The 27,237-nt window shown below is 38.5% G+C and overlaps 1 protein-coding gene across 1 annotated transcript in view; it reads left to right on the top strand.

The window, feature by feature from the left end:
* Positions 1–803: 803 nt before the first annotated feature.
* The window catches only part of gpc1b (glypican 1b), a 70,207-nt gene continuing 43,773 nt past the window's right edge, over positions 804–27,237 (top strand). The window contains exon 1 of the mRNA XM_088430047.1: positions 804–1,304. Coding sequence (XP_088286173.1) covers positions 1,145–1,304 — 160 coding nt within the window. The 5' untranslated portion in view covers positions 804–1,144. The remainder of the gene's footprint in view (positions 1,305–27,237) is intronic.

Below are 27,237 nucleotides of genomic sequence, written 5' to 3'. Positions count from 1 at the left end.
TCATTCAATGCCATGGACGTATTTTCACTTATTTATTTATTTTTTAAGAGTCCAGATATTCAATCCTCGATACATGTCAATTTTTTCCAAGTACTCGTGATATTTTTTTACTTCTCTATATGGCACCTTTGGTTCAATGAAACATGGGGAATTCAATTAATTTCCATTGCACTTGTGTTTATTTTTTTTACTTAAATTTACTTGGTTTCATCATCCTATTGGCCCAATGAGGGACGCCGTAGCTACAAAATGTGCTGGGACAAAAATGGGTTTTGTTTACACTTTATTTTAATTCCACATTGATTGTTGCCTTTTTAAACAAATTCTCAATACGCATGCACTTGTTGCCTCTTCACTGTTCTGCACTTAATCCCTCCAACTTTTTACCACCAAAAACCTCAACTTTGACTCGAAAGCCAAAGTTAAGATGAAAACAAATAACAATTTACTTTGCTTGTTTACACAAGCCGATGTGGCGCTTCTCTAGGCGCTTTAATGGCTGTTTGAGCATCAATGGTGCAGCAACACTTGCATAGATTCTTTATCCTATTTCTTCGTTCCATGTTTTCACTCCACGTATTTAGACATACTGGATTCGACCTACTCTTTTAAAGCAGCCACTGTGGCTCTTGCCTTCCCACGGCGCGTCAGTCAGAGAATTTGACTCATCCCACAGCGAGAGAAGCGTTAACTGTGCGCACCTCCCAGTTGGGATCAGACCCCCCTAAACGCCTCCCTCCCTCTCTCCTTCTCTGCCTCTCGGCTCGTCCTTCCTCCCCTCCCGGCTCGTCCTAATTGCCGGTACAGACGTGTCGTGCATGAGGCTGCGCAAAAGCAGACGGCACATCGTCAAAGCTCCACGCTGGACTATTTCCGACCCGACTGACTTCTTTTATTCCAAATCGCGTCGGCTCGCTCCTCTTCGCTGCAGGAACTCTAAAAAAAAAGTGTGCACTCGTTTTCGCGCACCGCGTAACACGGGTTTATCCTCTATATTTTTATTTTTTGGGACCGCACGTCAGGAGTGGGGAGATTATTGAACGCACCGTGAGACTACTGTCTTGAGTCTATTCTCTCTTCATTGCTTCGGATTTTTTTCCTCCTTCTTTTCTCTTGCACTTGACTGAGTTGACATTGTGCCGGGATGGATTCCTTCATCGTGGCTGCTCTGGTGCTGTGCTCACTTACGGCCCCAGCTTTCGGGGACAAAGGTGCCGGAAAAGCCAGGAGTTGTTCGGATATAAGGCACTTTTATAGCGGCAAAGGATTCTCCCTGGAAGGCGTTCCTCAGTCCGAAATATCTGGTGAGTGGCAACATCTCCGACACATGACTCGGTCACTAAACGCACCACGCGGAGACCAGAACGCTTGCGAGATGTGACAAAGAAACAAAACTCTTCACTTTTTAAAAGTCTTTTTAGTGGACAAATGCGAACGTGCAGTTATTATATCCATATAGTACTTTTTTCCCCCTTATAGATTTTTTTTTCAACCCGTTTTACTTTGTATCTATCTTTTTGCTTATCATTATCTTTTGCATATTTGGTCTTCATTTTCCATTTAATTGCTGCAATCACACATTCCATGCATTGTTATGAGGTTGTAGTCATGTCATTTTGTATGTACACTTTTTATAGTGGCCTTGTGTGGATGCAGGGGTTCTCAAATAGGGGTACGGTTACCCCTGAGAGCATGTGAGGGCACTTCAAGGGCTATGTGAGGTTTTAACAGGGTTTCTACAACCATTCTAATGTGAAGAGTTTTAATGCTGTGACACGAAGAAGTATATGATCCCTTTTCAAATTAAGAGCCAATTAATAGGAACATGAAGTATTGTTGAATTGTGTAATAGTGACTCATTAGTAAAACTTTGTAATCTTTTGTTTTGTTAAGTTTTGTAAAGATGAGCATTGTCATTAGTGATATAGTTCTTGTGCAGTCTTTTTTTTCTAAAATGTTTTGCACTTGTTAGAGGGTACATGGCTAAAAAAAAATTTCACATAATTTGAAAAAAAAAAAAAAGTTGCGGACCACATATAAAGTCACCACGGACGCCTCAAGAGTCTGTTTGTTAGCTCGATGGTTCGTCATAAACGTGTTTGACATCAGCTTGCCAACAAGTGTTTTATTGTCGATTTTGTGGTGCACTCGAGCACTAGCAGTCTGGCGACTGGAAATTGTTACTTATTATGAATGAGCAGCCGGTCACTTGAGTGTGAGTTGTGAGAGCGTCGTGTTACTCATCACTGTGTCATCCGTAGTCAGCTTGGATGATTACACGTGTGCCTCTACTGGAATTCGGTGGATGGCTTTCACATGCACGGCGCATATTTGCAAGTACAGCAGGTAGAGTGGAGAACATGCACTGACAAGAAAGACAGCAGCTTCTGATGGGGCTTTCTTCTCAGACTTTCCTATATAGAAAGAAAAAAGAAAAGAAAAGAGAGTGCTTTCTGGGCAGTGAGCGTTTGATGTTATCATGAAGGCGTCAGAAATTTTGAAGTTCTCCAAGGTCCAATCTAGGGCGAAATATAATCTTTTTACAAGGACAGATAATGAACAGGTTTGTTCAAAGTCACTTTAAGTTTTCTCCTCTGCAGCGGCTAAGAGTAATATTTAATAAAATATGCGTAGCATATGTAAGGCAGAATACAAAATATAATGGATTTTCAGCACATCTTTACAATAAAATAGAATAGAATAGAAAGCCTTTATTGGCATTGTGTAGCTGGCATACAACAAAAATAGAGAGCACTACTCTGGTTTGGTGCACATTAACTAAATATTAGCAAACAATTGAATACATATTATCAAAGAAAAATCCTAGTTTTATAGAGTGCAGTTATCATTTTGAGTCCATTAAAGATCGTATTCGATGGAGTGCATTTAAAATGCAATTTACATAGTATGGCAAAAAAGAGCATTTTTGCCTGTAAATGGCAAAAAAAAAAGATAAGCATTTTTGCCTGAAAAAATTGATTTTCGAACAAGCATGGCCCAAAAAATATTTTTGTTCAAAAATTTCAAAAATTCTATGTATGGCCAAAAAATGACTTTTTGCATTTTTGATTTAAAAATAGAAAATTAAAAAAAAAAAAAAAAAAACACAACATAGAGTGCTCCCCCTCTACCCTCCAAAACATATTTTCATCTGAAAAAGGCAAAAAAAAAAGCCCTTTTTTGCCCACAAACAGCAAAGCAATGCATTTTAGGCGGAATTGTAGCATAAATGTTAAAATGTGACACCCATTCAACTACTACATGGACTGCCACAAATGTGGGAATAAAAAGTTATTATTTTTTCATATTTTTACTTTTCACCTTTGGTATTTGCGTGGAAGAGGTATGGCTATTGTAGTGGAAATCGCCACAAGACTGGCACCTTTTGAAATGCTATTTTGATGTCATACATTTTCAATCGCCAGAAATCAGCATCAGTCTCAGAAAAATCCATATCGGTCAGACCCTAACAAGAATGTAAACTTTAAGGGCGTGGCGGAGATTAAACTTGCCATGTCACCATCCATCAAAAGGTGCTAAGGACCAAGCAGTAACCCGAGCCTTTGAATTTTATGGCCGGACTGTGGTGGAATAATTAATTCCTCCCAGCTTTTCTTGCCTCAAATGTGTGTAATCCATAATGCATTAAAGAAAAAGCTCCTTTCTTGAAATCAATGATATGGAGCTCCACTCAAGTCCAGGTTAGAAGCGTGAAGTGCAGGCAGGAGGAAAGGAAGCTTTGACTATTTTCCACCTCCGTCTCCAGCCTGGAGGACATAAATAAGCACTCTGGAGTGGCTCTAGTCTGGCATATTAAACACCTCGGTAAAAAACATGAAAGCTTGACTTTATGCCTCCCAATTATGAGCCAGATGAATACTGAGGCTGATCCCTGACATTTGGCTGAGGATGTTCCCCGCTGTGACACCGGGGCTTGATCGGGCTCGTATTTTGCCCAAGCTGCACTCAAGGTCACCTCGCTGGACGGCCGCCACGCAAATATTAGCCCTTTCCAGCGCCACGAAAAAAAAGTAATTAAAAGAAAAGCTTGCTTAGAAACAGATTCTTTGACACGCAATCCATGACATCATCGGAACAATCAGCTTGCGGTCAGACCAATCAAAGGAACCACCTCGTTAGTTCTTTCTTTCTTTTTTTTTTTTTTTTTGAGTGACAATGAATCATCCTTTGACCTTGACAAAAATAATGAAACTTGCTTGTGTCTTTTCCCTCTGACTTTGGGCAGTAGGCGGGTGACACGCAAGCCAATTGCAGGGCACACGGAGACAAACAACAACTCACGCAGCCAATCAAGTGCGTCCAATACACCTGCCATGCATGTTTTTGGAATGTGGGAGGAAGCCAGAGAAAAAGACTAAGGCTTGGGGAGAACATGCAAACTCCACACCGGAAGGGCGGCGTCTGTTGGATTCAAACACGGGTCCCTTACATCTGTGGCGGACACGCTAACCGCTGCTCCACCGAGCCACCTTTCTCATACTCCATAAAAAAAATAATTATACTCTTCAATACCTATAAAAATAAACTATCATGAAATGAATTCATAGAGGAAATCATTTTTGTGTCGGTGGGGCAAAGCAAGATCAATTTCAGTTAAAGTATTAAGTTGGAGCAAGGTTTAATGAAGCGGGCGAATCAATCCGTTACGCAGAAACAGTAGTCATCCTGGACCTAAAATGATGAAATTAACTTTTCAGTTTCTCAGTCGACTTGAATTAGTCGCGGACACGGATTTTTTTTGTCATTGTTTTTCTTTCCGGTGGGTGGGGGGGTTGTATGATTGATATCCCTTCTCCTGCTTCTCCTGATGAATAATTACCATCTCCGTAACTTATCATTCTGTCAGTGATGAATGCGCCACAACTCCGATTTTCTTTTCCGTTGTGCACTTTAAGTGAGATAAAAGAGTTGAAGTCTTGATTGCTTGCTTTGGGAGACAAAAAAGAAAAAAAAATCAGGGCTAGCTGGCGGAGACATGTGCAGGCAAACAGACGGGGGCTGCTAACGTTTTGCTCCAGCGCGGGCATCCCCGTGCTGCGTTTTTGTTGTTGTTGATTGCCGGTTGCCAGAGGCTGACAGTGTGCTGCTGTGTGCTCCCAAATGTCATCTGTAAGTGCTGTGCGAGATTGTTGCTCGGCACCCCTGCTAGCAGCCGCACGCTGACTCCGCTGTGGCGGAGAGAGAAAAAGACACGGTGGCCCGCAGCGACGGGCTTGTTTTCAACCATACAAGTCCACAAATGTTTCATAAACACATCTCTCCGGCAGATGGGTTTGGCTGAGCGAAATGATAAGGCAATGAGAAGCCGATGACCTTGGTCAAAGTTAGCGCTGATTAAATCGGAGGAGTTGCGTTTGTGGTGTCGTGCAAAAACATCTTTTACCTTTTATTGGGAAAGGAACCGTATTTGGGAACTGAAGCTGTTGCTGCAAATGGACCTAGCTTTCAGGGAGAGAAAAATAAAATGTTCGACCGGGGGTCAAGGTCTACGTTCACACAGCAGCACTTAATGCTCGATTCCGATTTTTTGTGTGTGTGTGAAATCCGATATTTTTGTGAGATCGTTCACATTTCCAAATAAATGTGACCTGTATGTGAGCTATAAAAGACCTAAAAGAGTCATGCATTGAGGACACAGTGAGGTCACACACAGCGGTGTGCTTAAACTTAGTCTCCCTCTCGTTCTTGTTTGTTTATTTGAAGAAATTGTGTCTCTGCGAATCCAGAACAGTGTGGTTTCATTCTCATACAAGCATGCTAGGCTTACGATTTTGTAATAGCTGTTGTACCAGAGCCCAAATATTTTCAATTTGTTAAATTTGACGAGGAAATTGAGGTGAACTGTGAAATTTTTGGCCATGGCATTTTGTGTAATGTCAATAACTTCCTGTTCTTCTTCTCCTCCCTGACGAACAAGACTGGGCATGTTTTGACTGACGATTATTTGTTAAAATTTCAACACCTAAAATCCAAGCCACAACAGTGTTCACACAACAGGGCTTAAAAAAATTACCCGATGATCAAAAAAACACTAAGGAAAAATAAAATAAGCAAAAATATGTATTGTGAAAACATTTATAATAAAAATACTCTTAATGATATAAATATACTGAGTATATTGCTCACATTTTTAAAAATATTTCAACGTTTTCATTCCATAAAGTTTCCACTTGAATTAGAGTTGTTTTGACCTTGAGTGTAAAGGAAAAAAAAAACCTCTGTTTTGAATGACACGCAGAAGTTGAGACAGCCACAAAACATATAAAACAGAAATGGTTTAAGCAGTTTTTGCATCATCCTGCTTAAATAGTGATGAAAACAAAAGCAACTCAGGGTGCTTCAGAACAGATGAAAAAAAAAAAACTTGAGGCTGAAAGTACTTCCTACATAAAAAAACACCATGAATGGGGAAAATATTGCATACAGATAAACATTTATGATCTAATAAAAAAAAAAAAACAACATAATTTAATTCCAGTTCCATGAGTGAACGTCCTTACTGCGCCTTGCAGATAAAAGATGAAGCTTAATTGGAGATTGTACCAGCACTTGTTTGTATCCCAGTTGAAAGTGAATCTGGCCACGGCGTCTTGTCTGAGCTTGTTGACGCGTGTGCGTCTTGGACTTGTCGGCATGCATGCGTGTGTCCAACACTTTGCTTTCTATATTAATTGTCACACAGGAGTACAAAGTTAACCACTTTAGTAGTACTTAAAAAAAAAAAAAAAAAAGTTTTCAAGAAAAGAAGCAAAAGGTTAATCCCCTCTTAACTGAGCTTCTATTGAAGTATGCTGACTTCCCAAATAAGTTGAAGTGTATCACCTTGGAGGCTAAACTTGAAAATTAGCTTTGTAGGATTATCCAGAAAAAAAAAAAAACTAACTTTCAGAAAACTTTGATTTATGGCTCATCTGCTAAAAAAAATGCCTCACTAATGATAATATGCAAATGTATGAATGGAATCACCATGACACAATTTAGCAATAAGTTGCCTCACGTTCCAATTAATTTGCTCTTAATTTGAAAAGAAAAAAACATCCTCCTCTCGGAAACTCTCGTAGAATCTCACGTACCCCTGAATTGACTTCACTGACCCCCCATTTGAAAATAACTGATCTTGTAGTATCTCTGTGATAAAGAACTCTGTTAAAGTGAGATGAGTAGTTCTTTTTTGTTTTCTATTTTGATGTAGTTTCTAGTGCCTATGCCACAGGTGTTAAACGTACAACCCGCTGACCAGATTTGACCAACGAGAGTTTATACGGTGTGCAAGATGATAATGTGAAACAACAAAAAACAACAAACAAAGGACGTAAACCACTCATCCGCTGTCACTTTATTTATTCATTCATTTATTTTAATTTTTGTTGTTTTATTATGCTTTCCTTTAAAAGTCAGGACATTCAATCCCAGGTACTTTTTTTTTAATATGAAAAAAGGGATTTTAAAATTGGCTTGTACTAAAGGAATCAAGTGCTAAAGTAATGAATTACCTTAAATAAATAACTGTTAAAATAATTGCTTTAATACTTACAGTAATCGAGTACTTAACCACTTCAGTACCTAATACAATCAATTACTTTCAATTATACAAAATAATCAATTATTACTTAACAGCTTAATTACCTCAAATAATCAATTTATTTATGGATTAAGTACTTAAGTAATCAATTATTTTAATACTTAAATCATCACGTGTCATCCATTTTTTAGAATTTCCTTTCTGCAATAAATGTAAGTATATATCTGGATTTGAATATTTGATATGAACATATGTTTATTAGGGTTGAATGAGTGAAACATAACAAACCAACAAAGTCAATAAATGAATATGTAACTCAATGTGTTAAGGCGACTGAAGAGAATTGGTGTCAATCATGATCATATTCTTGAATCACATGGACCAGATGAATAATTGTGTGGAGGGGACTTTTTTTTCCCCCCCATGTACAACATAAATATAGAATGCAATCAAATTCTTCAAGTGACTTGTTTGCGGAGAGCAAAACTGTGGATGGTAGGTCTGGATGCAAGATGATTTGATGCTAAAAATAATCCAGGCAAAGCAAAATCCTAACCACGCATAGTACATGTCTCCGTCCCGTCGCTGGGCTCCAAATGCACGCCACATGTTTGCTGCTCATTTGGCACTCTTCCACGCCGCGGGAAATCTACCATGAAGGCGTCGTTTGGCGTCCCTCATCGCTTCTGCTGGTGTCCTCCAGTCGGATGTGGTGACGTTCAAACATTATGCTGATCAAGGAAGTGCTGCATGTGCGCTGATAAGGGGGATCATCTGCCACAATGTTTTCCTTTTTGTTTGGTTTTATTTAAATCGCTGTATATTTTATTCCTGTAGCTGGCGCCCTTTGCCGTTTTAGCTCGTGCCTCCATGCAGGTAGAAGTTTCCCATTCCAATAGGGATTTCCGGCTGCAACTAAACATTAAGAAGTTGTTTTTATTTCTTTAAGAAGTTGTTGTTATTTGGAGTACCAAATTGAATTCTTTCCTAAAATTGTCAGGACAACAAAAACACTAAAATGATTTCAGGATTTGTTTACTTGTTTGGTCGGTCATGTCTAGGAACGTGCGATACTTTTTCCACAAAAATTCCAGAATGGCAATTCAACTCTTGAGTAGTCATTTTACCGATACCAACGATCAATACCACTAGTACTTCTGATACAAAAAAAAAAGATACCTGTACGACTGTTCAACTTGAGTAGTCATCTTTACCGATACCAAGGATATGCAACTACTGCTACTTTTTTCTCATTTTCTGAAACCCCCCTCCTGATAGTCCAGTGCGACTTGTCTGCAGTTATTTTTGTAGCCACAAGGGGACGATTTATCTGCGAGACGAAAGAATACAAAAAGCAAAGTATTGATTTTGAGTTATATTACTCACCACCAGGGGGCAACCTTCTAGTAAATGCAAACAGGCATGTTACCGTTTTGTAGGTGCAGTATTCTAGCAATCTGCGTTATGTTGGAAATATGGTGGTGCTGCACTTGTTTGAGGAAAAAAAAAACAGGCAGGTTCAGTCTGTTGAAGGCATGATGTTGCTGCAACCAGGAAGTTTTAAAAAAAAAAGTATTAAATAAAAACATTTACAACCTGCAGCTTGTTGTCCGTTGCAGCCATTACGTTACAAAACTAGATTTTCTTACAATCAGGTGTGGTTTATAGTCCGAAAAGTACGGTATATTTTCCAAAGTTAATGGCAGTTCTCTTCTTTGAAATTATAAGTTCTAGTTATAAATTCTAGTATCGGCTGCCACCATGAGAACGATACCTTGAAATAAGGCAAGATATCTGCCCAATATCGATACCTGGCACTCATGAAGAGTTGAAATATTTTTTTCTATTACTGAAAATGAATATCGACTCCACATATCCACAACTAATAATCATTAACGAGCCTGGAAAAAAAACGTCAATCTTCTCAACTCATTTGTTGAGCCCCGAGCCATGTTATGTTCAATACGACCCGTGTGGAAACATGAGCTAAGAATTTCTTCCATCTTTCTGAAAATCATATGGAAATCATCTTGGTCAGGGCTTAAACAATTAATGAGCTTCAGTGGGATTTGAACTTACGCCTCCATGCTTTCCTCGGCCACATTCGGCCATTATGTCGGCTTCGTTTTACGAGGCCAACGTCACATGAACTTGTGTGGTTCTGGCTCTTGCTGTTTACAGACGCGGTGCCGACCCAGTGCACAGTGTGACTCCTGCAATGCCGACACACCCCAAAGAAATACACAAGTGTGCTGTTGCGCAATAGACTTTGTGTTCATGGCCTCCGGTTCTGTGCACTGAGGGGGAATTTGTCTCCATGACAACTGTGCAAGCAATTACGCTTTATGATGATTTGCTGCATCCTGTTTTTTTTTTTTTTCTGATGAGTTGTTTGAACACAAGCCAAAAAGCATTTTATTTTCCAGGATACGAAGCAAAGGCAACCTTTGGTTGGTGTATTGGTGAACGTAAATATTCATTTTTTATTTCCCCATTAGGGTTGTGGGTACGAAGGAACCTAGCCCATTTGATTTTTTTTTTTTAAATTGTGTGACTCACCCTAGATTGGTCTCCAGCACATTCTACAGAAAAGGATTAGGGCCAATGAAAAAACAGAACAGACTGTCAGGGTACTCACTTTCAATTCAGAATTCTGACTTAAGTCAGAGTTTTGACCTGATGACTTCAAGGTCAGAATCTTGAGTTTATACGCAGATATCCAACTTTAAAGTCCGAATTCTGACTTTGCTCAGTTCAATCAATTGTGACAATTGTCTGAATTCTTGATTTAAACCCAGAAGTGTGCATTTTCAGGGTGTCATAATTCTGAGAATAAAATCAAAACTTTTACTTTAAAGTGTGAAATAATAATAAAATAATAAAATTCTCGTCACATATATAGTTTTTTTTTTTTTTTTATCAAGGGTAGCCGACACCCTTGACAAATGCTTACCTAATATAAACCAATTGAGCATTGTAGTGATAACGGTGACCACTGGATGGCAGTGTTTCCACAATACAACACATATTACCTACATACAATTCAAGGTAAGAAATGGAAATCAATATTTCATATGATATCATACCACCTATTTTTACATAGACATAGCACACAATATTCTGTCGGCTTGAAAGACGAGTAAACATGCTAAATATACTGGCCCTCTAGAGGTTTCCTTTTCCGATAATGCTTGGCACTAAAAGATTTAAAAGATTTCCGATAACAACAGAACTGATCATTTTTATTTACGTTATTTCCCTTGGGGACAATAATTTGTAATCTTAGGAAATCTCTGAATATACACTCAAATTCCCTCTAACCCCGGTGCTGTGATTTGATACGAAATTTAATCAATAGATTGATATCTTTCCAAGTTTTTATTATGTGAGCCAGACATCAAAAGCCGAAAACATTTCACAGATTGCCCGGCTGTATCATCTATTCCTGTCACTTTATATTCAACGCTATCTGCTCTCTTCACATACGTATTCGGAAACCTGTCTCCACGGGGAGATATCAATCTGATACCGGCAAGGTGGCATCCAATCAGTGAAATGTGTTCGTCTGCCCATGTCTGTCTCGCACGCCGCCGATTTAATAAAGATGAGACGTCGGCGCTCACGTCACTCCCGCAATCGTTTCCGCTCGTGTTGCTATTAAAGCATCACGCGGACGTATAAGATCTCACGGAGAGTGCAAGTCATTAGCTTTGTGTGTGTGTGTGTGTTTGTGAGCGTGCGAGGCCGACACGGCAGGTGGGTCAGGAATTGTGAATATGGTCTTTGTCTCCAGCTCGAACCCCTGAGGTGTAAACATCAGCCTCCATAATCACTCCCCAGCCAGCTGCAATGATGCTGACGTCTCCTTCAGGGCTTCCTCTCACCTGCGACGCTAACCTAGCGCAGTCTGACTGCTCCAAACGCTCCATCGCAAGGACCATGTGTCGAATTTTTTTTTTTAACTCATTCAATCCCAAAAGACATATTTTTACGTGTATGTCTCGATATTCAATACTATGTACTTATCCATATTTTTCATATTTTTGAAGTTACGAAGGGTCTTCACGTGACTGGTTTGAAAAAAGGTGGTTCACAACCTTTTATCAGTAAAGTATTAATAATGTCAAATATTAATGCAGAGTTAAACAAAAGTAGTTTTTACTTAAGTATTGGAGAAAATAAATACTTACTGAAGCAGAGTGTTTCACGTAAATGTTCTATTAAAAAGCTGTACCTCATTAACATTAAAAATAATTTGATTAAACACAAATGTATCTATTTATTTGTTATTTTGCACCTTAACATAGTCTCTTAAAAAAGTTATCCGTCTAAAAATTGTTTTTGTGGACATTAACAAGATCATTTAAAAAAAGTTGATTAAAAACGTATTTTTTGGAAACTCAAGTATAGGAAAAATGAAGTTAAGTACTTACAGCAATCTAAAATGTTACAATTAAATCTTTTAGAGTTTAAGACTAAATACAAAAGTATTTCACTTTTAATTCATTTTTTAATTGATTAATTAACCATTTATTTCACTGATTTTATTATAGTGCACACTGTTAATTTAATAAAAAGTTGAGAAATAACTACCTTAAATATGAGAAAAAATACTTAATGCAGTTAAACATACTGCCCTTAATTCAAATTTAAAAAGTAGAGATGTTCAATCCTTTTTTAGACCGATACTAATACCCAAAACTTGAGTATTATCTGATGTACCGCAAATGTTTTTGATACACAAAATTGACCCATTTACTTTTTCTCTTCTTATCTCCTACTTTAGCCTCTTATTTGCTTTCATGAGAAATTCTCAGACACCCCAAAAAGCTTTTTTTTTGATGACTGTTTACGCTTTCCCATCATCAATTTCAAGCCATCTTTTTAATTGCCTCTAAAGATTAAAGCAGCATGTTTTGACAGAAGACTGTTTGATTTCATGCAATGTTTTATTTTCTTTATCTTTTCATGGGAATACACTTCTCGTCTTTTTTTTTTTCCCTAAACTTCCTCTCTGCTTGGTATTTCTGTCAAAAACTGCTTTTATTGACTTCCTGGATAGCAAACAGACATTTATCCGCGACTGAGTTGCCTTTTATCGTAATCCCTGAGATTGCTTCTTCTCACGAGTAAAGCGTTACTTTTCGGCAAGTTTATTATTTTTTTTCCCACTAACTTCCCGTCAATTGCCAAGTTGCATCCACTGTGCCGTCTTCAGCACATTTTTGCGTAATTAGATAGCAAGATGGGCTCTGATGCTGACATCACTTGCGCGCGGTTCCCAAAAATCCCGGCGGTGCTTTTTGCTCGGTGGGCTTGACCATCGCGCCTCTTTGGACTTTTTGGAAGTCGATGATGGAAGAGTGGGCATGACCCAAGCGTTACCAAGGTCTTGGAAGACAACAAAGCCACAGACAAGCTTATAATTACATGCAATTACTGTCAATGTCATCCTGTTTGCTGGTAAAAGATGTCTTTTCCTGAGCCAAATGGCTTCTTCTGACCATTTTTTTCCCTCACTTCTTGCCGTCTGGCTAGTTTTAGCTTCTGTTTTGATTAAAAACACTCATTCAGCCATTTTCTTTAGCGCTCGTCCTCATTAGGCCACAGTCAATTGCAGGACTGATAAAAACAGACAAGAACTCATTCGGACTTATTTCAAGCAACGATGATGCCAGAAGATGTTTTTTAGTTTAATGCATGCAGTTAAAAATGACAAATAATGGACTCCAAACATTCAAACCCCCATCATTTTTCTTTCTATCGATATTTTTAAAGTGTTTACCTAAAATAAGGTCTAAAATTTCCCTTTCTTAGAACTATTTTATGTAATTAACTACTAAAGCTAATTTAATAAGTTACTAAAGTTTTTAAGATAATTAAGTATTAAATTAATCAATTATATTAGGTAACTAAATTTACTTCAACTAAGTAATAAAGCTGCAAAAATCTCCAAAGCAAGTTAAGTCATCTATAACAGTGGTTAACCTCAACCTTTTCTTAGTGAAGTACCCCCTGTGAAATATTTTTTTAGCCAAGTACCCCTTATCCAGTGCAAAGCATTTTCGGTTAAAAAAAAAAACAAACAAAAAAAAAACTTAAAACATGACATCAGTGTCTGATTTATTAAGCTTTAGGACCTTTCAAACTTCATTTTTTCTGTTCCACAAAAAAAAAATCAACAGAAAATATCCTCATTTTCCTCATGAACTTATTTATTATTACAGTATATGTTTGGCTACAAAAAATACGATCAACATAAAGTAATGAGCGCTATTCTTTTTTTGCTAAATCTAACAAGTTTAAACAGAGCAGAATATGATTGGCTGCTGCAGAGATGACTCAACAAGCCGCCGCAAATAATTACATTGCAATCACGTTTTTTTTTTTTAAACCTTCTTGGCATTCATAAAGGGAAGATCTTTTTTTAACCCATTCAGAATTAAGCATCTCGCTGGAGGACATGGCACGAATTTATGAAGCGTTTTTATTAGTTTCGGCCAATTAATGGCGTCGTCCATTTCTGGGAGATTATTGGACAACGGTTTATCATTCAAAGTCACGTTAAAATGCTTAGCATACCCTTTTAAGATCTTACAAGATGGCTATCAAAATGTGACTAAAAGGCGAATGTAAATGCTCATATTTGTTCAAAAACACAAATTTATGCTCATGCTAGACAGATATTTTTGCTTTCTGTTTTACTTGAAGGCTTACAGGTGATAATTTGAAAACATTATCTTTTCTTTCAAAGTCTAGAGCGCCTCACAGTGGACATTCATGGAAGCGCGGTGCTGTTTGGTGATACGGTATCACTAGTGCTTGCAAAGTTGACTCAACAAGCTGCCACTCAAAACATATGTTTTCCCTTTTTGACATGCATGGAGCAGAAGGAAGAGTTCTTTTTCTTAAAAATAACTTACCGTTGATAGAGCACTGTGACTTTCTATGAACAATTAATAAAATACAAGAAGTATGTATTCGTTCATTTATTTGTACTAAATAATATACTACTTAATAGATTAAATATTTATTATTTTGTTTAAAAGGAAAATAGATTGTGTTCAATGAAAAAATAAAATTAGAGCTATCAGATCATACTGTCAGAACCTGATATCGGCCCATGCCCAAGTACATTATAGCTATAGTTTCATCACCGTTATTTTACAAGCGTAAGTTGGTGTAACAAGTGCTTCCATCTTTGATATGCAGTGGCGACATCCTCCCCCCAGTGCCGATGGCAAGTGGTGAGCTAATGAACTTGAAATGACAGTGACTTATTTAGCTCTCATTTTTCTCCCGCTCGGTTAGAACGGAGGACTTTTTCCCCCCAATTCATTTGTGTCGGCGTGCCGCCGTTTGCTTCCTCCCTTTTTTCTGGTCGTCCTCCCTGCCGCCGTCCTCCTCTCTCATAAATATTTGACATCTTCCAAATGAACTCACTCAACTTGAGCTTAGCGCATGGCTGCTCACCTCGTGCGCTTTGTAATGTGTTTGCTTTGCCCGGTAGACTGTGTGCAGATTTAAATACACATTCTTGCTTGTGCATTGTTTCCTTTTTTTCTCTTTCTTCCTCTAATTTATTTGTTCTAGTGCAATTGTAAGCGTATTCAGAAAAACCCATTTGGGACTTCCATACATTGCTTAGATGTGCCTGTTAACCTTTCACCTACTGATGATGTAATGCAGTGATTTTTGTCTGCGATATCATCGGTTCTATTTTGTGTGAGCGTGTTCTTCTCTTGGGCAGCATGTGGTTTTAACTAAAAGCCTCCAATGTGAATCTTTCATTGGTTTTGCTACCTTCCAGCTGCTTAAAAAAAGAGAGACCTAGACGGTGCTCGGCTGGTGAAACCGATGCTTTAATTATGTGCCAAGTTGTGCTTAACTCATTCATTACCAGCCTATTTTAGAACCTCCTCAAGCCTAACACAGGAAAAAATGAATAAAAACTGGTCCTTTTATTGTTGTAGTTTTCAGTTAGAGTTTTTAATCCAATCAGAATTCAGCTAACGTGTCGCCGGGCTGTACGAAAACTGCCCGAGGCCTTCACAATCAACTGTCTGTGCACTGTAAGTGAACGGGCACATATACTTAATGGACAGTTGCGGTAGCCAATCAGATCTCAAGTTGAGGACACTAAGCTCAGCTAGAAGGCCTCATGAATGTGACATGTATGTATGCGCATCCCTGATGTAGGAATACTTTTTAATTAAAACAAAAAGTACACTAAACATGTAGAAATGCAGTATTAGTTGGGCCTTCATTGGCCCTTGAAACGGTCAAAAATAATCAGACAAATGGCTGATATTTGCCCATTTTATTTTACCTTTATGTACTCTATGCATTTTCAGCAGTCTACTAGTGTCATTATTTATGACACACAAATGTATACTATCACTTAGCATCCTTACATTAATATCACAAATAACATTTGTTGATAAGCTTCAGACCTGTCATTCAAAACACAAATTATTCATGTGATTATGATTTGAGCCCTCATCAAAGTCCAACATTGAAGACGTGATACACTGCTTGTATCTTAATTGTTTTCTTAAACAAAAGTCTTATAAATGGAAGCTAGCTAGTGGGGCTATTTCTTTTTTTATATGAGATTTACAGTTAGGCCATTTTGTATTTTCTCTGGTGCGTGTTTTGGGCACGTTGCGTTTCTGTCCATCCACATCTGGAGTGTGAAAGTGCACGACTGCCCGCTGTGGTGTGTCTTTTTAGTGGCTGTGCTACCCTGCTAACACCATCACATTCGTCCCTTGAGGTCCATTTTATTGCCCAGTCAAAAATCGACTCGCAACTGGAGATGTGCAACGGTGGATATAATGCTCTCTGAAATGTGCTTTACACTGTTTGCAGCTCCGTCAGCACGCAAATCACAATTTGTGGATTTCTTTTTCCTTTGGAACCCGTTTTTCTGTTTTCGCTGACAAAATAATTCACATTTTTCCTTTTTGTGCATGATTATAATATATATCTTGGTGCTAATAAATGACATTGAAGTGATATATACATCTCAAATATTATATATATATATATATATATATATATATATATATATATATATATATATATATATATATATATATATATATATATAGTATGTATGGATTTGTTTTCTTGGTTTGATCCATATCCAGTGTTCATTTTCTCTTCAAAATGTTCAATACTTTTCAAATTGAAAAAAAAAGTCATCCTAATACTTTTTTCATATTCATATCCCAGCTCTATATATTAGCTTGAAGCCCCGTCTTTGCTTCTAAGCTTCCTTGCCAGCCTCACCTCATCTCTGCTGGCTTTGTGTCCTTGATGAAGCACAGATGCTCATCCCTTTTTTGTTTCCAGACAGTCGGGATAAATGGCCCGGGCGTCTCTCGCAGTGCGGATGTCGAGAAGTTTTGCTCATGCGTGGCTGCGGTACATAAATGTGTCTTTAAGTATGTGTTTGTGCCACTAAGTGTGTCGCTTGGATTCAAATCACTCTCCGCCTACAACCCCGAATTCGCTCAGTTGCATTAGAAGTGACTTCATTATAATCTCATGTATTTTACAGGACACGCATCCATTTTCTAAAGCGCTTGTCCTCATTTGCTTACGGGTAACTTGAGCCTATTCCCGACTTTGGCGGAGATGGGGTCCATCTGACTGGTCACCATCTGATCGCAGGGCACTTGAGGACAAACAACTATTCACAGCAAAAATAAATTCATTCCCTGAAGAAGCATTTGTTTAGGGTATGGCGAGCAAATGCAGTTTAGGTGGCTTTTTATGTCAAATCAAATAAAGTTTCTCATTGAGTGAAGATAAGCTGGCCTTTTTTTGTGAAAAGAACCATTGGAAATTTTTTGTGTGTGAAAGGAGGGGAGAACTCAAACTACCAAGGTGCATCAAGAAATTTCTGATTTGGTTCCTGCGCTCTGAACGAGGTTATAGAAAATTGTCATTCATCTCATGAAATTTTAAAGAAAATGCTATTTTGTTGTAGATAGGACTTTCCTTATATCACAGATTTCAAATTCCGGTCCTCGAGGGTCGGTATCCTGCATGATTTTCAGGCTTCTCTCCCCAGAACACCTGATTCTAATAATTAGCTCATCAGCAAGCTCTAGAAGAGCTTGAGAATAATCATAATTATTTCATCGAAAACATGCAGGATACCGGCCCTCGATGATTGGAGTTTGAAAATGATTCAAATCATTCGATCGAAAACATGCAGGATACAGGCCCTTGAGGATTGGAGTTTGAAATCTACCCTGAAAATGAATTTGTCAGTGTTTTTTTGTTTTTGTGAGAAATGTTGTGTATCAAAAATAGTCGTGGTATCAGTAACTACTCAATAGTTGAGTACTCTCACTGGTATCAGTTTAAAAATGATGTCGGACATCTCTCGTCCCTTGGCAGCAAGATGCCACAAAGGCTTGAGCACAGAAATGAAAGATAATGTAACTAGATGAGTTTTTCAGTTAATAACAGTTTCACAAAACAGCAGATCATAAATGTTTGATGTTGAAAAACAAGTCTAGTGCAGTCTTTAGATTTTTTTCCCAGTGCCGTATAAAGCGGTGACATTTGAGCATCCATAAGTAATTACATGTTCAGGGTTAGACATCAAAGTGCACTGACGACAAGACGTGCCTATGCTCGCATTTGGAATTGTATTTATAGTAGTGTAGCCTATGTGTATCGTTCTGATTTTCATGGTATGCGTTGTAAATGTAACCTGGAAGGACATTCTCCACTCAAAGCACTCGAGTTCCTCGGCTTGAAGCGCGCTCACCTGTAAGGCCGCAATTTCACTAGGGCTATTGTTACAGTACCTTTTCACAAAAGCACTTTACTGTCTCTCCAAATGGCCGCCGACGTGTATTGCGCTTGGCCGCCCGGCGGTTCTTCTGCGGCTAAATGACATGCTACGGCGGTTCCGAGTGGGCCCACTTGTACTGAATTCCCACTTTTTGCAAATAGCCCACATCCCCCTGGAGAAGCCAGTGGCTAATGCACAATTGCGCTGCTATAAATACCCCACTAACATGCGCACGGTGCTAGTGTTATATGTGATTATTATTTTATTGCCTCCTCCTGCGAGAAGGGCTTTTGTGGTCTACTGATGTCTATCACCAAGCTGGAGCACAGTGAGAGAAAAATTGACGACTTAGTCCCAGGAGTCAGACTATTAACAGCGTTTATCCAGCAAATGCCAAATGTGTGCTAACAATTTCACACTGAATTATGCATCGTTAATTGCTCTGCTAACAGAGTTTTTTTTTTCAATCAGTGTGCAATAGCAATATAGTCTTCCCCTTTTTTCGTGGTTAATGGGGACCGAAAAAATCCCACTGTAAGGGTTAGACTAGTATTGTACATAGCGAACGTGTATGAAATGTACCCGATAAACCTGCCAAACTTTCTTCCTTATGCCTGAAAAAAAATCCAATGGCAATATGCAACATGTTTTTTGAGGAATTCCTGAAATATGAAAATATTTTTTATTTTAAAGATTTGAAGAATGGAAACCATTGGGGTCATCTTTGACCCCACTTATGCATCTAAGGGTTAATTTAAGTACTCGTTACAATGTGTACATTTCTTTAATGTTAATTTGACAGCAGATTTAAATGGAGTGACACCTTGAAATAGCTTGTCACCATTTTTTTTTCACTTTTTACCAAACTAATTGTTATTAATTGTAAAGTGAGTTTGACTGAATATGATAAATGATAAATATGAAAATGTAATAACAGGGTGTATAGGTTGTTGCCTATTGTTTTTTGGGAGGTTTTATGTATCCTAAGTATGAGCAGTATCGGTACTAGGTATCAAATCAGACTACTTAATCAGGTCACCTTTGTGTCAAAGCACCATTGTAATTTTAATTGACTTTTTTTCAGGAATATTTGATTAATTAGCATATTAAATATACCGACTACTTGCACAGCAGTCCTCATGCATGCCCATCCATCAACATTCGTTTGCAGCTGAGCTATTTTTAATCGAGTTTTGTCATGATTACCTATAGAGAATATCAATCAAGTATCGTCCGATGTCGTTCCGTGGGAATGGCGCACTGAAACGCTGAAAAGGAATTCTGGCATGTGAACCCACCTCTATCCCAGAAAACCAACATAGCAGTGCACTTGGTGGGCGTGTATTCCCTCAACTGCTTTAATGTGCATGTAAAGTGAAATGATGTTTTTTCCTTGGCAGCATTGCATAGTTTTTTTTTTTTTTTTTTTCTTCCCCAGACGTATGTTACAGAAGGTCACTGCTGTAGCTCCGCGTGTCCTTCTGGAGATGTTCTTTTTTTTCTGTCTCCTGGTTAAAATGATCATGTTTGGCAATTTTTCTTTTAAATTGTAGCTTCAAGGTATTTACGCAGTCTGCATTTGCGGCTACATGGAGTTTTGTGAGCAAGACTGTCCTTGTAGTTGAAAAAGCCCGTGGCACTTGTAAAGGCCTTGGTCTCATGCACAGAGTGATTTTTGAGGATGCACACATTTTTCCGGGTTAACTGGCAAGTGATTATTGTCGTCAGGGAAGGAAAACTAACAAACTGCCTCATGCCATACATAATAAGACTCCAAAAAATGTTCCCGTCTCCATAGTAAATGCTCTTTTTCTTACAGTCACCTTACCGTCATTCCTTTTATTATGTTATTTTCTCTTGGGCATTTTGCAAAGTAGTGATTCTCAAAGGCGGGGGACATGGGCTGTAACTCCTGTTTTCCCCCTATTTCTAGCCCAAAGCATACTTTGATGTTGCTCTCTGACGTGACTCTGTTCTGCAGCAAAAGAAACACCCCGGCTCCATTTTCCCCCCTTGGTGCTGTATTTCTTTGCTTCTTTCGTTCTTTTTTCTAAACGCTGCAGATTTAAACAAAAGCTAGCTCTTTCTGTCTACTAGTTGTTCTTTGCTGTATTGTGGCATAAAATAAAGTTGTTGTTTTTTTTAAATTTTTGTTTTGACTTATTTTTACTTCTAATAATGCTAATAAAACTAATGCTTATAGTGATGCGGATGGCTAATGAAACGCAAATAAGACATTCTGCGGCTAGCCCAAGCAGCAAATGGGTGTTAAGTAAGTAATCGGAATTTGAAAAGTACATATAAAATAATGAATGAGGAATTGGTAAATTGAATATTTGAACTTGAGCTGACCAGTTTGTCTGCGGCTAGAATTGGCAGCTAATGTTAGCGCCTCATTAAAATACTGCACAGCTCATTATCTTATCTGCCTTTGGCAAGTGAATACGGCAAATGTTAGATTTTATACCAGAGCTAATGAGTTAGTCAATGGCTAACTTAATCTTAGCATGATTTTAAACTGTAATACAGTAATACTAATGCTAATCATGAGCTAAGTACTTTGTCTGCTGTATTTTTAGGTGTCGTTGTGCGTGACCATGGAAACACTGCACTGTACTTCAAAGCAAATATGAAAGCATATTTAGTGATAATGTAGGTCAGTTTGCGCCTGGGAATCTTAATTTAATATTAGTTATGACATATCCAGCACCGGAAACCATGGGCTGTGAGTTGTAAGTGAATTTCTTTTATTTATATATTTTTTTCTGGTCTTGGTTGCTACAGATGATTAGCACAAGCCCAGTAGAACAGGCAGATAATTAGGAAAAAATGTTGGTCCCCATATTACACTTTCATCATTATTAACAGTGCTAGTAAATAATTTGCAAGAAAGTGAGGGCTAATTTGAGAACGAGAGCAACATTTCTACACCTAATTGTGGATGCCAGCTTTAATTCAAATGCTGTTAGCGGCCAAAAGGGACCAAGCCCTGCCGGGAATAGTGAAAAACCATGAGTAATGATAACCTCACCCAAAATGTTCACACAATAATTGCCTATATTAAGTTTAAACCATAAATACACCACAAAATATGAACCCCAAACTGTTTAAATTCATTTTACAACTGTACCCTTAAGAAGAAATTGCTTACAGATGATTTGATTTGGGAAAAAATGGGTTTGCTCATGTAGATCGGACAGTAAATCACGAGGAACATCTTCTGCTACAACCCAGACTTGACATAGCTCCTTCCCAACATACCAAGCTTGGCCATCTGTTGAAATCTATCATTTCAGTGTCGAGGAAGCTATCAGGATTTGGTTTACTCCCGGCCTTATTTCAAGATACCGACACGAGACAATGCCCGGTACTGATATTGACTGCCTTGTGGCCATTTTACCAGGAGCTAAAGGCATGCATGTCTGACAAATGCACATTTAAGGTCTAATTTCTGTCAGAAATAAAGCCAGACAATTGCCAGTTACTCTGTGTAGTCTTAAAGAGTCTTAATAAGAATAATTATTGGTGAGGGGCTAAGATTGGATGATTCTGAACGATTGCCCTAAATTTCGGCATTATAAGATGCTACTTTTTTCTCACTTTTGAACATTGAGGCTAATATTGTGACTCATTTTAATTTTTTTATTTACTATCCACCATGGGGCATTTTCCCGATAAACAAAATGAGACATAAGAAGATGCTATCAAAGCATTGATTTTGAGTCTGCTATTTTACTCGCCACCAGGGGCATGCTCCACAAGAAAACACAACACGCATGTTACTGTTGTGTTGGTGCAATATTCCAACAATCCGAGTGTGTCAGCATTATCTTGAAACAATGTCGGTGCTGCTTTTATTTCTAAACTCTCGTAAATATCTGATGTTACGACCTGCGGCTTAAACATACATGACAAAAATACATTTCCTGTTCAATTTTTGTTGATGGGGTTTATAGTCTGAAACATCTGGTAGTTTTTGCTTAATCAATGCATTTTGACACCTCTATTAGTTAATTTGCTGGATTGTCACCACTGATGTTTCGTGTTCAGAAGCAGTCTTTGTAAAACATGATTCAAAGTGGCTGTCAGAGATTAGCTACACATTGAAAACTATTCCAAAAACGTAGCATTTTCTTTGTTTTGGTGCAGCATCGGTGGGAGACAAGTTGACAGAAGCAAAGAACGTCTCCAGTCAGGGTGTGTAGCAAGCTTAGCGCACACAATGGTTCCACAACTTGTATAAACACAGCACACCTGTTGCACAAACGCAGTAGGGCGCCCATGTGAGATGAAAGTGGACCCCCGCCCTTCTTCAACTTCTAATGTCAGTCTGTAAAAACAACCACAATTTGTGGTGTTCTTCTCTTTTCTTCATCTCGCCACAAAGTAGGGCATGATCTAACATGCCCGGCTCTACATGCTCGCTGATGGATCTGAAGTTAATTAACTGTGTTCTTTTTGTCTGATGACTGATGCTGGTGAGCACGTTTGGGTGTGGACGCATGTTTGGGGAAAAGGGGCACACAATGGTGGGCTTTGTAGGTGACTGTCACGCGGGGAAAGGCTCCATGATGTCAGACCAGCGCTGGCCTTGAGTCACGTATTCAGGTCCAGGAATCTTATATATACTAAAAATATTGAACTGTAAGCCATATATAAATACAGTGGGCCCCCATTTTACGAGATTAATTCGTTCCGCGGTTGGGATCGTACCGTGAATTTGCCATATGGCTGTCAATCCAAACCTATGTTAATTAGCTAATGCGTGTAAAACCCCAGCTAATAACATCAAAATTGTGTATACATATTAAAAATTGGTAACAAAATAGTAGAGTGCTACTCAAATATACAGTGGACTCCCAAATTACGACATTCCTGGCTTGCGTTTTTTTCACCTTACAATGCCGACCGCGGCATTTTTTTGCCCCCTTTACGCCATTTTTTCCGACAAAATCTCTTCCTCAAACATGGAGGTCAGTGTGCGTGCGTGACTGCGAGTCGCCCTGCGCTCATACGTTTATACAGGTGTCACCGCTTACATCACTAAGATGCTGGTCTACTACTGGTCGTCGTCACAGTTTCCAAAATGGCAGAACGTGTAAGCTTTATTCACCTGTGAATGCTTACAAAAATGTATTTATAGTGCATTTTAGTGCTTGATTCAAACTTCAAATGGTTAGCCATGTGGTCCCACGATTGCTAGTGATATAAAGAGAGAAGTAAGAAGATGATTTATATAGAAACAAAGCTGGAGATAGTCAAAAGACACAATAAAAAAAATGTCGCGGTCCACATCGTACGGTGAAAAAAACGCAAGCCAGGGATGTCGTAAATGGGGAGTCCACTGTATAAGACCAGGTTGTTATGATAATTACGCAGAAGGGTATATATATATTTTACATTTTTTTAACTTTTTTTTTTCCTATTTTGACACATTCTAATTGTTAGCATACTGCAACAACCGAACAGAAACAGTTACTAGTGGGGAGTGCCTCCTAGTGGCGAAGAAAAAAACCCCACTCTAAATCAATACTTTGTTAGCGTTGTCTTCTTTTTCGCTTTGTTTACTGGGAGATTGCCCCCTGGTGGCTAGTAAAACTAAATAGCAATTATACTGCAATGGCCTTTAAGCCGCAGGGTTCAAAGCGCAAGTAAAAAGTAGGGGTTTATAGTCTGAAATTTACAGTAGTTTTATTTATTTATTTATTTTTAAAGGACTCCTCACAGCTGGCTCAGGGTTTGGGTTGTGGGGAACAGGTGGTGGGAAAGTAGTCTGCTGGCTTGGGGAAGGTACAGTAGCATTTAATTCGAGTGCTTGATATGGCATAGACACTGTGGAGAGTGAGATGTATTTTAATAGGACTTTCGCATCAAACGTCGTCACACTCTTGGCACTGCCGTTCCCAATGAACTCACTGGATGGAGAGAGGGATCCATTGGCAACTGAAGGGAGCTTCCGCCAAAATAAAGAGAGAGATGATTTATCACACTTATTTTAGGTTGTTGCCAGGCTTCCTTTCTTTTTTTGGAAAATGACTTTCCAAATGGACAGCAAATCCAATCACCATATGTTAATGATTTAATTTTCTTTTTATGTGCTCCCATCTCCAACTCCCATCTCAAAATCTCTAAACATATCTATTACCTACCTTTGAATAAACATTTTTATCTAATTTGTTAGCAAAGTATTATTTATTTAAAACATTTAATGTGTTTTTCATCTATACCCAACGATGCAGGAGATGGCAAAACAAATGATATGTGTTGTGTGCTCTCTGGCTAGCTAGCTAACTAGCTATTTAGCTGATAGATTGATAGATGATAAACCCATGGATAGATAGATGTATAGATACAGTAGATGGATAGATAATGACTAGCTAATAAGATAGCTAATAAGTTAGCTAAGCAGTGAACTCTATATTTAACTAGCCAGTTAATTATATACAGTAGCTAACCAGCTAGCTAACGAGTTACCTAACTATAGCTAATGAGCAGTGGATAGATAGATAGATAGATAGATAGATAGATAGATAGATAGATAGATAGATAGATAGATAGATAGATAGATAGATAGATCTTTATTTAAGGTTTTTTCTTCCTTCAAAATGTGTCATTATCATAACGAGCCTTTCTAACTAGTGATGAGCACATTTATCTTCAGTGGGTTTTTTTTCCATTACTTCATTTAAGAAGTCTCGCCAAGTCTGATTTTCTTAATTAATACTGTAGTCATATCATCAGTAATTCATTTCTTGCTGCTTTAATCAGCTTGCGCAACCCAACACAATTTATCTTCACACATAAAATCTGTCCTTTTAGACAGTTAAACTAAATGGTTTTAGGTGAAAGAATCACATGTTATAACTGCAGTTGCAAAACGGTGCCTTCGATGTCTGTGTGGGAGTATGTCCACCCTCAACCTGACCGTCTCCCTTGTCTTCCGCCGAAGGCTTTTAGTCAGAGCCAGTGGCCTGTCCATCTCTCTGCGGCCTCCCTTTTAGCGTTCCCTCGCTGCTTCTGTCCCGGGGAAACCGTTGAGGCTTTCAGCTCCAGCCAGCACTTTCTCATGACTCTTTCCACTGAGCGAGAAGCTTTGTCCCGCTCCCATTACCACATCCCAGTCATTCATGAAACCTGTAGTTTTTTTTTTCCCCTCTCCCTTCTTTTTGAACTTGGACACTAACCAAGAAAAGGACATTTTCTCTATTATGTTGGAAAGATGAGCCCGTGATATAAACTCACTCCTGTTTAATTTTCAACCTTACTAGTTCATTTACCATGTCGCCATTCAATTAGGAATCACATGGCTGACTACGTCTGATAATTGCATTTCTTTTCCGCAGCCGACGGGACGCGTTCGGAAATCTTAACCGGTGCAACGAAACAGAAGGAAAACTTTTCCCTTTATTTCACGAGTCGTATTAATAATTCAAAAGGAGGGCTTGTTTTTGAGTGACAACAAACCATCTATCGGTAACTTAGATGCCTGGATGCAGGTGGGTGCTTGACAAGAATGAGGAGTGGAATATGCACAGACGGAAAGGTTCAAAGACTTTGACACGGAGAGGAATCTAAAATAGAAATGTTTTCATCTGAAAAAGGCAGGGATGTCGAACAAATCTAAGGATAAGTGCGGCGGAGAGGAGCGAAGCTTTGCGGGAAACATGAAATCGCCTCGCAAATGACAGAAAAAACATCTAAAACCTTCAAGTCTTGAAGTCAAAGTGCACGCAAACGCTGAGCACAAGCACAAGAACCTCCAAGTTCAGGAGAGCACATTTTTCTTCTTTCCTTCTTTTTTTTGTCTGTGTGTCAAAGAAGAACCTATGAAAAGGCCTCTTTCAGGACGGCATTAAAAGAGGGATTAGATGGAGGCACACTGAGGGGAAAAACAACAACATTCCTTTGCACTTTTAGTACATTATACCTGTCTGAATGCTGGCATAAAGCAGCTCCCGCATTGGCATGCGAACAAGCCTTTTAATTGCAAATGACTTCAGTGTGTCACTAAAACACCATGTTCATCTTCCAGAAATGCCCCCCCCCCCCCCCCCCCCCCCCAAAAAAAAAGAAGAAAAAGCTAAAATTTGTTTACAGTAAATTTTGGTCCATATATTTTTATTTTCTCACACTAGTTTCTCGGTTACTGGGCAATCTCCCTGTTAAACAGAGGGAGACAGAAGAAGATGCTATTGAAGTTCAGTATTGAGTTGAAATTTGAACAGTTATTTTACTCGTCACCAGGGGGACCTCTGCACGCCGAACTCCACTCAACTATGGTGAAATATTTTAAAACATATGATACCCTTTCAGACTTGCATCACGTTTTTTTTTTTTTTCAAAGTTGTATTCCATCAAATATCTCAAAGAGGTCTAGCATGTCTTTAAAATTTCAAATGAAAACTTAAACAAGTAATATTGACTATACTTTTATGCAATACGGTAATTCAATTCAAAATTTCATCAAATAATTCTCAACATTTTAATATTTTTATTTGTAATCCAAAACAAAAAGTGCAGAGTATTCCCAGGGTCTACGGGATCTCTTAAATTAACGAAACATTAAAGTCAATCCCTCCACCGAAGGGGGCAAGGCGATGCTGGGGGTGGGGGGGGTGGGGGGGGGCACAGATGACCCCCAGGGAAAAGGCTTTGTTTTTGCCATTTGAAGTCTAATTGCAATAAAATAACAATTGACAACTTTTTTTAAAAAGTTGCACATGGTTATTTTTTTCAGTTTCAGACCAACCCGTAAACACTGCTAAAAAGTAGTTAACAGTTGTTGAAAGTTGATTTATATAAATGTTTTTCTATTAATGTTAAAAGGGATACAGTTTTAAGTATACTTTTCCAATTTTCATAGAAATTAGTCTAATTT

This window comes from Hippichthys cyanospilos, chromosome 12 (assembly GCF_059441005.1).
Source record: "Hippichthys cyanospilos isolate Australia breed blue-spotted pipefish chromosome 12, RoL_Hcya_1.0, whole genome shotgun sequence".
Lineage (NCBI taxonomy): Eukaryota > Metazoa > Chordata > Actinopteri > Syngnathiformes > Syngnathidae > Hippichthys > Hippichthys cyanospilos.
The sequence above is the reverse complement of the archived record's forward strand: the minus strand, read 5'-3'. Positions and strand labels throughout refer to the sequence as shown.